This window comes from Gossypium raimondii, chromosome 1 (assembly GCF_025698545.1).
Source record: "Gossypium raimondii isolate GPD5lz chromosome 1, ASM2569854v1, whole genome shotgun sequence".
NCBI lineage: Eukaryota > Viridiplantae > Streptophyta > Magnoliopsida > Malvales > Malvaceae > Gossypium > Gossypium raimondii.
The window spans coordinates 24,880,897-24,895,712 of record NC_068565.1 but is presented as its reverse complement, the minus strand read 5'-3'; the positions used below and the strand labels follow the sequence as shown (position 1 = coordinate 24,895,712).

The 14,816-nt window shown below is 34.4% G+C and overlaps 1 protein-coding gene across 1 annotated transcript; it reads left to right on the top strand.

Annotated features, from left to right (window-relative positions):
• Positions 1-13,207: 13,207 nt before the first annotated feature.
• Positions 13,208-14,240, top strand: LOC128042298 (uncharacterized). Its single transcript, XM_052633050.1, has 2 exons — positions 13,208-13,858; positions 14,016-14,240. Exons 1-2 carry the CDS (start codon positions 13,208-13,210, stop codon positions 14,238-14,240), a joined length of 876 nt encoding a protein of 291 aa, XP_052489010.1.
• The last annotated feature ends 576 nt before the right edge of the window (positions 14,241-14,816 follow it).

Below are 14,816 nucleotides of genomic sequence, written 5' to 3'. Positions count from 1 at the left end.
CTTCAAAGTTGCTCATAACTATTAGTAGCCACCTTCATAGGGTTGGATTGAATGAAATGTGGATCGGTCTCTCATTCACCACCTTTATCGGCGGTTATAAAAGGTGTTGTTCAAGGTTTATGTGGCGAATGGTTGCTTGGGTTTAATAGGGGTAGACTCAAATTGAAGCTCGAGTGATCTATGAAGGCATTAAATTTGTGTTGTCCAGTGCATTTCGCTCCATCAAAGTCGATTGCGACAATGCACTATTAGTTGAATTTCTCTACAAGGGATATGATGCTAACAATACAATCTCAAAGTTGCAGATGGTTGCTTCTGTGTTGGGAAATGTGCCCATATTTAGTAAACATGTAACTGTTTTGGGAAATGCATCTGAACGATGAATAAATAGATAAATTTAATTTCACATTTCACTATTATATCATTTGTGTTTCTGTCTTTCATTTTTTGCATAAATAGCGAAGTTGTGACAAGCAAATATTAGCTCATTGATTGTTTAAGTTCAAACATATGATAAGTGGCACTGTAAGAACGTTTACATTGCTAGAAAGACAACTTACTTTATTAGATAATCTAAAGGAGTCTGTAATCCCATAAAAGAATCGAAGTGGGCATTTGATTCAAATACTTACAAATGATTATGATGCCATCTACAATTCCAATTAGGAAGATGGCTAGTCTTCGCTATCAGAGCAGTTGACTCCACAGGTAAAGCCATAGATGTACTCATTAGAAGAATAATATATTGGACTAGACCCAAGTTGAATTAATTCACTTGTGATGTTCATGGTGTGACTATGATACCCCAAACCCAGTCGAGACAGTCAAACCTAAATTTTGAAAGTCACATTAGCCACCAAAGTGACTCTCCATTTAAAACTTTACGAACCACACCAACCAACCATACACACCAAACAATTGCAGAATATTTCTTATAGAAAATTAGACCTGAGTGCATGCTTTTCTGAATTAGTCATTTCATTCATACAATCAGAAGGTATAAGAAGTACCTTAATACTCAGCGGTCTTCTTTAGATGCAAAAAATTGTTAGTTCATTTAATTATCATCACATTAAGCAAGTAATAAAAACCATCAAAATAAGCAATCAAACAAGCAATTACAACATTCAAAAATCCCAAAATTAAAAACAAATAATTCGTAATGTCCGTTTATAACCCATTAAAAATTTTATTTAAAAAGTTTAAGTCTCATTCTAGTACTAAACCCTTGGAACGACCCACGTTGCCTTCACTACGGAGCTTAAAAGCTCAACACACATACTCAAAGAAAATGCATTGTGATGGATCACTGATATGCCACCCTCCTCGCTAACCCTAGAACTATTTATTTGCAATGTAAAGCATGGGGGATGAGATTGGGAAAGCTCAGTAAGTACACATGCATACAACATAAGTAAATACACTAGACACATTAGGATTTAAACATACCTTAACGATACACATATAACACAATTTTCATGCTCAACACAATGATATATTGGCAATTTGTGAATATGAAACATAGTCAAATTATATACTTATTGGACAAACGAATCTCGAAAACACACCACATGACTCATAAAGTAGTACGCTATCTCCGTGTAATTGTAGCGCATATGCTCACACTCTCCAAACACACCACGCTATCTACGGTGATTGGAGCTATGCTCGACATTCCCTTATATCTCCAACGCTATCTCTGGGCCACAATGCCCAACACATAATAAAAAGGGTTAGTACTCACAATCCTATGGCATGCCAATGATATCCAATGGTTCCAAGTGTTTACACTGCCAACATATCTATTTAATCACAATTTATTTCACAATATAACTGGCTCACATTACTGTTGAGCTCGCACTTAGCATTTTACAATAATATAATTTTGCACTAATTAAAACTCGTAATATCTTAAATCTCATAATTCACTTACGGGTTTGTGCATACATAAATACGCATTATCAATAAAATTTGCATGTTATAAGAGTCCACATTATACCATTTATTCTTATATCTATTCGTAAATATTACAAAATCATATACAAATATATATATACATATTTATTTAGTGACCTTTATCACTTCAAATTTTAAAAATACATCAAAAGTCTAAAAATTTCTATATTATATAACACCATACCCATAATTATCTATGTTGTATACAATAGAACCACGCATATATATTATATTATATATAACACCAAAATCTATTAATATATATTATATGAAATAAAGTCATGCATATATATTATATAAAATAAAGCCATTCATATATATAATATATGTATAACCACCCACTCACATATATATTATTTGTATAGCACCAAAATATACGTGTATATATATTACCAGCTCCCCCATTTGTATATTATATATATAACACGCACTAATATATATTGTATACAAAATAAAGACTATATATATTATAAGTTCATGCATTTTGAATATTAAAATTACAACTAGAATAGGAAGGATTTACACAAGGAAGAAGTCAAGGTTCCCATCTCATTAGTGGGGGTTCGCAAGCCTCACTTCAACTCTCTAGATCTCGTAATTCATGCTAAAATACGACATACAAATGCACTCACCTATAGCTCACCATGACTCATCAAACTAGACAACTTTATGCTTGCTTTTACCCCAATTTGTTGAGGCTCCACTAACGTTTTCATCGTCAAAAAAATATACATATTACTAAGCATTCAAAAACAATCTAGCTTATTTGCTTGTGTTCATACAACGACTCTTCAGTCACACATATTTATTCGACTTATTTCGTACAATCTATTTTGCTTAATTTCTTCTTTTTAACTTAATTAAATCCTTAATTTCTACCTCCTAACCTCCTAACTTGAGCCTAATTATAGATCTAGATCTCTAACTTTGCTCAATTTCTTTAATTAATAATTTTTTAAAAAATTTGTTCATCCTTGTTCTCAAAAGAAAATCATTTAATTCACGTAATTACTTAAAGATTTTGATAAATTGAATTTGTAAACCTCTTAATCTCGTCAAAATATACTACAAATCATTTTCAAAATATCTCTTAGCTATTTATTATGAGATTCACCATTTTATGCAAAAGATAGCTCTAAAACCATGAATATATAATTTTCTTACTTAGATCTACGAAAATTCAAATTAAAAATACCTAATAAAAATTTAATAACTAAGAAAATAATAGATTTACCTTTAATTCAAAAACCTCCACAATTTGTACCAATTGAGCGAAAACGAAGTAATTTTAAATGAGAAATTAGAGAAGAAAGAGTGATTTTCTTAGAAAATTGAAATAATAAAAAGTGTTTGGATGCCTAGAAAATATAGGAGATGAAGAAATTTTTGAGAGAAAATTCTCCAATCTAGATCAAACAAAATTTAAAAATGAAAAAGAAATGGTGAAAAACAAAATAAAAATACACATACCATGGATGCAGCTTTTTATAGCCAACTAGCCTTTTTTTTAAAATGGGTTATTTGCCCTATAAATCTTCCCCTATTCTCCCTTATTCTAATAGCTCCCTTTTTAACCACTAGTTTTTAATTTACAAATTTAACCTCAACTTTAACCACCATGTTGGGTCGCCAAGATCACCCGTGGCTCAGCGAAAAAATTATTCTAGCGATCCAAACCATGAATCCATGCACGAGGAACGAATTAAGAAGGAAAGGTTTGAAAATATACCTTTTTAAATCTGAAAAATATGAAAGAACCACTACTAGTTTAATCCCCTTCGTACGCTGCCGATCTAGAGCCACAACAAAATCATCTTGGCCTCTACGTAGTCCACCCAGTTGCAAACGAACGAACAAAAACTCTCTCTGAACATTTCAAAGAGTTTTTTTTCAAACAAAAAATTACGGCTGCTAGACCTAGGTTTCTTTTCCTTTCCGTGGTTAATGTTGGTAACACTCTCTCATGTTAGGGTTTTTATGATTCCCTTTTAATTTAATATCGATATTAAAACCGTAATCACCCATTTTTGGTGCCAGAAAATATATGGAAAATATCATAATGTAATATCCTTTCCAAAATGATATTAATTTCCATATATTTTATGTTTAACTGAAATTATTATAACACTTTATTTTAACTATGTTCTCTATTCTTTTCCAACGAATTTGTACATATATTGTGTTTATTATTTAATTTTAAATTAAATTAATTCAATAATTAATATAATTCTCGTGATAGTTAAATTTAATACCAACTGTGTTTAGATTCTGTTCGTTTCAACCATAGGGTGTGACCATGTAGGCTCTTGTAACATTGATAGTAATACTAGAACACTTCGTACGTTACAAGCAACGAGTGGCATCTAGTAATGCATCATCGCTACCCAAGTTACAAGAAGTCGTGGTTCGATGTAACCTTTCTATGATAAATTTTCATGTATTATATCCTTTTGTCCTTTATATCTCGATTGGACAGAAGTCATGAAATAGTCACTTGCAAAGTCTAATCTCATGTTTCTTGATACTCGAAGTAGACTACAATAAAAAAATAAGTGTAATATCTCATATTAACTTATTTGAGCATGGACATGCATTTCTAGTCTCACTTTATCAAGTGGCCTAAGATATTGCTCCCATTATGTAGGATGGACAAATCCTATCTTGATCAATCATATCCCACTACATAGATTGTGGCATACCCAACATCAGTCTTTATAGTACAACTTGTTACAATAGACGTTTAACTGTATCAAAATATATGACTCACTATGTTGGGACAATGATGATCTCAAGTCTAAGGATCATGTACATAGTTACCACTATGAGTAATGTTGTAACTATTATATAATAATCCAAGAAACATACTCATAGCGAGTAAGTCCAATATGTCGTTCTCTAACATATACTCATGTATTGATTTTGACATCCCTACGCCAAGGACAACACTTTGTCATCAAACAACTGCATATTAGTCTTAATGCATTATTGTTGTCCAAGCCCACAATAATACTTGACTAAGGACCATTTAAGAATAATCTTATTTTATTCACAGGACATTATTATAAATCAGTTTATTTACACACACAGAAAGTGAAACTGAAATAACAATGGCATTGTCTTTTATAAATAAACAAGGTAGAATGAATATGTGAATCATCTTATGATTGGTCTTTGGGCATACTCTAACACACTATTCCCAAATTAGTCTTTATTTTTCTCATTATTATTAGTTTACTAATGCCACAATTATTAATACCATAATTATTTTATTTAATTATTATTTTTAGTATTATTAACTAATTATTTATTTTATTCCTATGACACAAAATCTGATTTTTCTTTCAACCCATAATCTAATGTCAAATTCTACTAACCTGATTTTCGGGATATGACAACTCTCCCCCTCTAAAAAGAATTCTGTCCTCGAAATTACCCTAACTGAATAGATAAGGATACTGACGTCCCATTCCATCCTCTGTTTTCCCAGTAGCCTCTTTGGTCTTGTTATTATGCCACAAAACCTTTACTAAAGGTATGTTCTTGTTACACAGCACCTTAACCTCACGAGCTAGGATCTCGATTGGTTCCTCCTCATAGGTAACATCAGGATGAACCTCAATCTCCTCTATTGGAATAGTATACAATAGGTCGGATCAGTACTTCCACTACATTTCCTTAAGTATCTGAATTACTTATTCCGATTGACCATCTGTTTGGGGATGATAAGTCGTGCTAAAGTTAAACTTTGAACTCAACGCTCCTTGAGGACTCCTTCAATATCTCGAGGTAAAATGTGGATTTCTACCAGAAATAATCAAAATCGGTACAGCATGAAGTCGAATTATCTCTGCCACATACTAATCTCTCCATCAAGTAATTAGTATGCACTGCTAAAAAATGCACACTCTTTGAGAACTGATCAACAATCACCCAAACCGAATCCCCAACTCACCAGTCAGATCACTCTCAATATATGAGTGGATGGAACCCCAATATACTAGCAAAAATACAAAAAAGGATCGCAATACGAATGTACCTATAATCACATTCGTCGTATCATGGTACTGTGGCTCCCACACAGCGTAAACATGAGTGGGACCACTAGACTTAGTCGGTGCAGCTACTGTATAGACAACTTTCCTCTGACCTATCGGTCTCTTGTTACCACCACGACCTCGGCCTTGGCCTCTAGCAGGTGTAGTAGTTTGAGCCAACTCAACTCTCTTTCGACAGTCCCATAACCGATGCTCCATTGACCCACAACGCAAGCATGCCCCCGACACTCTCCAACACATTTTCGGGTGCCTACGTTCACAATGTTCACAAGTCACTACCTTAACCAATCCACCATTAGGAACTAGTGTAGTGTTCTGCAATCTAGTCTGACTCGATTGAGAGTCTTGTCAAGCACCCCTATCAGACTTCCAGAAATCATGGCCCCTCTTGCCTGGCCTTTCTGACGATCCTGACTAATCAAAACACCTCTTCCCAGACTCAGATACAACTGGTCTCGATGGCTTGATCAGTGTCTCTTCTACTTCCTTAGCCTTCTCTACCAAATCATCGAAGGCCTCAGTGCTTTGTGCTACTAGATATACTTGAATGTCCAGATTTAGCCCAAATTGAAATGTCTTACACCTTTCCTTCTCAAAGAACACCATCTCCGGAGCATACTGGTTGAGCTACACAAAATCGGACTCGTACTCAGCCACAAACATACTACCTTGGACCAGATCCAAAAACTCCCTCTTTCTCGCATCCAGATACTACTCTTCCAATTACTTTTTTCAGAAGGACTTCCAAAAGAACTCCCAAGTTAGGTGATCAGTATATTCCATCAGCGATGAGCTTCACTGTTTAGTAAGGATATGATGTAACCCAACTTCTTATTATCTAAGCATCCCATTTGCTCAAGGATCCTTTCAACACTCTCCAACCAATATTCAACAATGGTCAGATAAGCTCCTTTAGCTCCCCAAAATTCTTTACCACACAAAGATCAGAGTCGTTCGAGTGGCAACCTTTTGGTAGCTGGGGTAGGGTTCCCACCAGCTATCTTCTGAAACGCCCCAACCATCACTTAAACCAATGGCTTGAAACTAGTTCCAAGATCACCTTACCCTGGAGCTGGTTCCATTAGTGCATTAGCAGTCGGATGCCCGCATCTAGAAGGCATCTTTATATACTATTTGCATAAATTTAAATAAAATGGGAAAGTGAGAAGTGGCAAGGGATCCAAGACAATTTTTCAATAAAACAATTTCAAGAAAGGTAATGTGTTCCCATTCCAACCCCATTCACAACTAATTTTCATACAAGTTTTTTTGTCAAAAAGATTTAAACATTTCCTTTTTTTAAAAAAATCAATGAATTTATATTTACAAAAATGCTAATTTGTCACAAACTGTCTTTCACCTAAGTTTTTATAAACCTAGCTCTGATACCACTTAATGTGATGCCCCAAACCCGACCGGGACGGTCCGACCTGAATTTCAAATGTCACATTAACCACTGAAGTGACTCTCAATTTAAAACTTTATGAACCACACTAGCTCACCATACGCACCACACAATTGCAGAACATTTCCTATAGGAAATTAGACCTAAGCGCATGCTTTTCTAATTTAATCATTTCATTCATACAACCAGAAGGTATAAGGTGTTAATACTCAGCAGTCTCCCTTAGCTACAAAAATTTGTTAGTTCATTTAATTATCATCACATTAAGCAAGTAATTAAAACCATCAAAATAAGCAATCAAACAAGCAATTATAACGTTCAAAAATTCCAAAAAAACCAAACAGTTCGTAATGCCCGTTTACAACCTATTAAAAAATTTATTTAAAAATTTTAAGTATAATTCTAGTACTAAACCCTTGGAACGACCCACATTGCCTTCACTACGAAGCTTAAAAGCTCAACACACATACTCAAAGAAAATGCCTTGTGATGGATCACCAGTATGCCACCCTCCTCGCTAACCCTAGAACTATTTATCTGCAATGTAACGTAAGGGGGATGATATTGGGAAAGCTCAGTGAGTACACATGCATATAACACAAGAAAACACACTAGACATATTAGGATTTAAACATACCTTAACGATACACATATAACACAATTTTCATGTTCAACACAGTGATATATTGGCAATTCGTGACTATGAAACATAGTCAAATGTTATACTCATTGGATAAACAGATCTCCAAAACACACCACATGACTCGTAAAGTCGTAAGCTACCTCCGTGTAACTGTAGCGTCTATGGTCACACTCTCCAAACATACCACGCTATCTATGGTGATTGGAGCTATGCTTGACGTTCCCTTATCTCTCCAACGCTATCTCCAGGACACAATGCCCAAAAAATAATAAAAAGAGTTAGTACTCATAATCCTATGGCATGCCAATGATATCCAATGGTTTCAAGTGTTCACATTGCCAACATATCTATTTACTCACATTTTATTTCACAATATAACTGGCTCGTATTACTGTTGAACTCGCACTTAGCATTTTACAATAATATAATTTTGCACTAATCAAAACTCGTAATATCATAAATCTCATAATTAACTTACGGGTTCGTGCATACATAAATGCTCATTATTAATAAAATTTGCATGTTATAAGAGTCCACATTATATTATTTATTATTATATCCATTCGTAAATATTACAAAATCATACTTGAATATATATACATATTTATTTAGTGACGTTTATCGCTCAATTTTAAGAATACATCAAAAGTCTCATAAATTTCTATATTATATAACACCACACCCATAATTATATATGTTGTATACAATAGAACCATGCATATATATTATATAATATATATATATAACACCAAAATTCATTAATATATATTATATAAATAAAGCTATGCATATATATATAATATTTGTATAACCACCCACATATATATGCATATTACAACCCCACTCACATATATACTATTTATATAGCACCAAAGCACACACATATATATTTATATTACCAACTCCTCCATTTATGTCAAATATATATAACACGCACTAATATATATTGTATACAAAATAAAGCCCATGTATATATATCATAAGTTCATGCGTTTGGACCATTAGAATCGCACAATGTATATACTCAACGATTCAACCAAAATAACAATGATTTGCACAAGAGAGAAGTCAAGGTTCGCAAATCATTAGTGGGGGTTCGTAAGCCTTTAACAACTCATTTTTAGTGAAATCAAAATAGTGGCTTCAAGACCACCAATTGAAGTTAAAAAATTTATTTTATTATTTCATGGTCTACAGTATGATAGAAATATCGTATAAAAATTTCGTTAAGAAATTTTATCGTTTACATGCTTAATTTGATAAAATGACTAAATCGCGTAAAGTGTAAAAGTTAAGTTCTAATAGCTAAAGGTATTAAATAGCAATAGAACTTTAAAGTGGAGGTCCTTATGTGGTAACTAGACCATTAGTGTGTTAGTGGAATATAAAAGCTTGGCATTTAATGAAATAAATAATGTTTATAAAGGTTAATTTCGTAATTTGGTTAATAATTATATAATAAGTTAAAACAAAATTAAAAAGCTTTCATCTTTCTTTCCTTCTTCATCCAAATATCAAAGTGACAGAAGCCATTTTTCTTCAATTAGGGTTCGACTACTTTGAAGCTCAATTGGTGAGTGATTTTTATCCCATTTTTGATGATTTCTATGTTTTCAGAATCGTTGTAGCTTAATCTAGCTAGCCTGAGGAATAATTTGTGATTAAACTATTAGGGTTTTTCCATTGATGAGTATGCTTGAGTTTTGATGTTTGATGATAGAAAATGAATGGCTTTTGTTAGATAAACAACTTTTGTAAAGGAAATTTTAGTGAAATTGTCAAATATGGCCTAAATTGAAAAATAGATAATATTATGTGGTGAAATTATGAATTTTTGAAATATATGGGCTACTATTAATATGTATAAAAATCGGCTAGGCTTAGGTAAAGATTAAATTGCATGACATTCATTTTTCGAGCCTAGGTACTAAATTGCAAAAAAATTAAAAGTATAAGGGAAAAATGGTAATTTTGCCAAAATTATATGTTGGACTAAATTGGATGAGAAATATATTCAATCGGGTTAAATTTATTTGTATAGAACCAGATAGACCTCGTGCGGAGTGAGATCGAGGCAAAGGAAAAATCTCGAATTAATCGCCTCTGTATCTACGTATACTCGTTGAGGTAAGTTCGTGTAATTAAATTGTGTAATTATATGCTTTAATTGAGTTATATGTATATGATTTGCATTATTTTCATATATGTATATCGATCGCATATCCGACGACGTACGACGATTACTAAGTCCCGTTTGAACTTTAGAAATTCATAAGATACAAATGACATGTCATTAGGGTTATCGATTTCAGCTTGTATGAGCTTACCATTATTTAGCTCATATGAGCTTACCATTATTCAGCTCGTATGAGCTTACCGTTACTCATCTCGTATAAGCTTACCGATTATAGCTCGTAAAAGTATACCGATTCAGAGCTAGGATCAGCATACATGTACAAGAATTGACGTAGTATAGTTTAGTACACCTCGTGTGTCCTACCCGAGTATCCAACGATATTCTAAATGGTTCAACGGGCAATATTCTGTTATAAGATTATATGAGTTCGATATGAACTACTTCAGGTAATTACATGAAATACATGAAAATAATGTTACATGATATATATTGATATATGAAATGAATGATACATGTATATGAAATTAGAATATTTCTTGAGTTCATCCATGAATATTGGAAATTATATGTGCTTCCTATAGCTAACATGTTGGTGATTATGTGTTTAGGCTTTTGGCCAATTTGGTTGGGATATGATATGTTTACTTACCTTAATTGTGATTTAAATGGTAAGTTAAATTCTATGTTATATGAACTAACTAAGCTTAAATGCTTACTCTATGTTATTTTCCGTACTTTATAGTGATTCAGAAGTTCATTTGGATCGAAAGCTTGTCGAAGCTATATCACACTATCCATCAGCTCACTAGGTAATTTCGGTTGTTTAATTTTGGTTATAATGGCATGTATAGGTTATTTTGCTAATGTTAGCCTATATGTGTCTTATTGAGATTGGCTACTTATTTGGCTTGTGTTTTGGCACATTTTCGTTTGTGCATAATTACCTTATATGGTTGATGCGTGGCTTGATTTATGGTTGAACGATGAAGGTAAATTGGTAGTTGAATATGCTTATGATATATGTTTTATAATTTGGTGTGATTTGCTGCTTTGATATGGAAAGCATCTATGTATATTGATACTAGTTTGGAATGGCTTATTTGGTACCATTTAAGAAGTTTTGGTATGTTTTGATTGGTAGGCTAAGTCGCATGAAAGGATGCAAAATTGCTTGGTAAATTATTGGCTTATTTGGTTTAATGGTGTACATGATTATACATGTTTGCATATTGTCATTTGAGGTGCCTAAGGGCATATTAGTTGTATGTGAATATACTACATGTTTAAGGCTTGATTTTGCTTGTTTTGGATGCTTTAATATGGCTTGTTTATATGCACAATGTTGAGTATAAGTGGATGTCAAATTGGGTGAGAAATGTGACTTGTAAAATGACCTACATTCATCTATACGGGTAGAGAAACGGGCGTGTGTCTCACCCGTGTGTGACACACGGCCAGGTGACACGACCATGTGTCCCCTGTAACTTTCAAAGGGTTACAAGTCAGGTTGTTACACGACCTAGCATGCGGCCTAGCACACTGGCGTGTGAGGCTACTTCGAAAGGTACTCGGGCTGGCACACGGGGGTGTGGCTTGGCCGTGTGACCCAAGTCAGTGAGTTACATGAGTAAGGATACAGGCTGGGACACAGCCGTATGTCCCTATTTCGAAAGGCCACACGGCCTAAGACATGGGTGTGTCCCTTGGCCGTGTAAGTCACAAGGTCGTGTGACACCTGCAGCTTAAAAATTTACAATGTTTTCTGAAAAATTCTACGAGTTTCTGATTTAGTCCGAACTTGTTTCTATCGTGTATTTAAGGCCTTGAGGGCTCGTATAAGGAACAGTACATATCATTTTGATTGGTTTTACTATGAATATTGATATGTTATGAAAAGCTCATAATTCTATTTGTTTGCACTGTAAACTCCTGTAATACTCTGTAACCTTGTTCTGGCGACGAATACAGGTTAGGGGTGTTACATTTATTGGTATTAGAGCTACGGTTTAGTCGATTCTCAGACTGAACTTAGCGTGTACAAGTCTAGTTATACATGTCATTATATAACTTGTGATAGTGTGATATCTCCTGACCATTTTAAAACATGTTTTCATATAGCAATGACATCAAACCAAGCTAATTCCGATGAAGTGGAGAGTAACGCTCAAGCCTCCGTTCATGGAGTAGCTTCGAGTGGTGCGAGGCCTATATCCGAGGGTCGGGGAGGAGAGGCTAAAGAAGCCTTCTTCTAGATGATGAATGAGTGGTTCACCAAATTTGTACGGACGAACCCGACTGCTCAACAACCTCCACTCCCTCTTGTTCTCCAACCGGTTCATGTTATTCCTCAAGGTATAGAACCAATCCGAGTTAGTAAGCCTCCTGTTGATATGATACGTAAGTACGAGGATGAAGAATTTGGAGCTACAGCCGAGGATGTTCTCGAGAAAATTGAATTATAGTTAGATAATACGATTAGGGTTTTTGATGAGCTATCTTGCACACTGGCTAAATGTGTTAAATGTACGGTATCGTTGTTGAAATATTTAGTGTATCAGTGGTGGAACACGTTGACTTCAGTTGTGCCAAGAGAGCGAATCACCTAGGAATTTTTCCAAACCAAGTTCTGAAAGAAATACATCAGTCAGAGGTTTCTGGATCAGAAACGTAAAGAATTTTTTAAGCTTAAACAAGGTCGTATGACTGTATCAGAGTATAGGCGGAAGTTTATCAGATTGAGAAAATATGCCCGGGAGTGTGTTCCGACCGAGACTGATATGTGTAAAAGATTTAAAGATGGGTTAAACAAAGACATAAATCTTCTTGTGGGAATTCTGGAATTGAAAGAATTTGTTGTATTAGTTGACCGGGCACATAAGGCCGAAGAATTAAGTAAAGAGAAAAGATGTGCATATTTTAAAGCTGAAGACTCGAGGAAGAGATTAACTGGGAAGTCCTATTAGTCAGCATCTAAAAAATCTAAAGAACATCACTACCATTCTACTACTTCTATGGGATATTCTAGTAGAGATAGAGATACCAGACACTCTAATCCTAAACCTCAGGCTACATCTGTAGCGAGTGTGACTAGTGTTAGAAACACCAGACTCGAGTGCAAGCGCTATAACATATCACATTATGGTGAGTGTCGAATAAAGAACGGAGCATGTTTCAGATGTGGTTCCTTCGACCATTATCTTAGAGATTGCCTAGAGAAATCTGAGAAAGAGAAAGTTCATACTGCTAGATTGAGCAACACAGCTGCAAGAGGTAGACCACCTCGTAATCCCAAAAATGTGAATAGTAGTCATGGCGTAACGAAAGACACTACTGTGAGATCCGAGGCACGAGCACTAGCTAGGGTTTATGCTATTCGCGCTCGCGAGGATGCTTCTACACCAGATGTTATTACCAGTACTTTCTCTATTTATGATACTGGTGTAACTGCTTTGATTGATCCGGGATCAACCCATTCGTATGTGTGCCTAAATTTAATGTCTAATAAGAATTTACCTATTGAGTCCATTGGATTCGTGGTTAAAGTGTTGGACCCCCTAAGCCAGTATGTGGTAGTTGATAAAATCTGCAATAATTGTCCATTGATGACTCAGGGTTACAGTTTTTTGGCTGATTTGATGCTATTATCATTTGATGAATTCGATGTGATTTTGGGCATGGATTGGCTAACTTTGCACGATGCTATTTTAAACTATAGACAAAAAGCTAATTATATTAAAATGTAAAAATGGTGAGACGTTTCGTATTGAATCAAATAATTCGAGTGGGTTACCTATTGTTATATAAGCTATGTCAGCGCAGAAATATGTAAGAAAAGGTTGTAATGCTTACCTTTCTTCTTTACCGGCTACTAAAGTGTCTGAATTGAAGCTTGAATCAGTACCAGTGGTTTGTGAGTATTTCGATGTGTTTTTAGAGGAGTTACCTAGATTACCACCGATTAGAGATGTCGAGTTTGCTATAGAACTTGTACCGAGAACATCACTGATATCGATAGCACCTTACATAATGGCTTCTGTTGAGTGAAAATAGTTGAAAGCACAGTTGCAAGAGTTGACAGATAGGGGTTTTGCTCGACCCAGTTTTTTACCTTGGGGTGCACTGGATCTGTTCGTTAAGAAAATAGACGGATCGATGAGATTATGTATTGACTACCGTCAACTCAACAAGGTTACAATCAAGAATAAATATCCACTACCTCAAATTGATAACCTATTTGATCAGTTGAAAGGTCCTACAGTATTCTCGAATATTGACCTTCGTTCTGGCTATTATCAGCTATGAGTGAAAGATTCTAATGTGCCAAAAACTGCATTCAAAATCAGGTACGGACATTATGAATTTCTTGTGATGCCGTTTGGTTTAACTAATGAACCTGCAGTATTTATGGATTTAATGAACATAATCTTTAGACTGTATTTAAACAATTTTTTTGTGGTATTTATTGATGATATTTTGATATATTTCTAAGATGAAAATGAGCATGCTGAGCATTTGAGAATTGTTTTGCAAACTCTACGAGATAAACAGTTGTTTGCTAAATTTAGCAAATGTGAATTCTGGCTCTAAGAAGTCAGTTTTTTTAGACATATAGCGTCAGAT

What these genes read in the sequence shown, in the direction of transcription:
- LOC128042298 (XM_052633050.1), top strand. Translation starts at nt 13,208, where the DNA reads ATGGGATATTCTAGTAGAGATAGAGATACCAGACACTCTAATCCTAAA. An exon ending in TATCATTTGATGAATTCGAT is followed by an intron (nt 13,859 to 14,015) that starts GTGATTTTGGGC and finishes ATGTCAGCGCAG; the next exon opens with AAATATGTAAGAAAAGGTTG.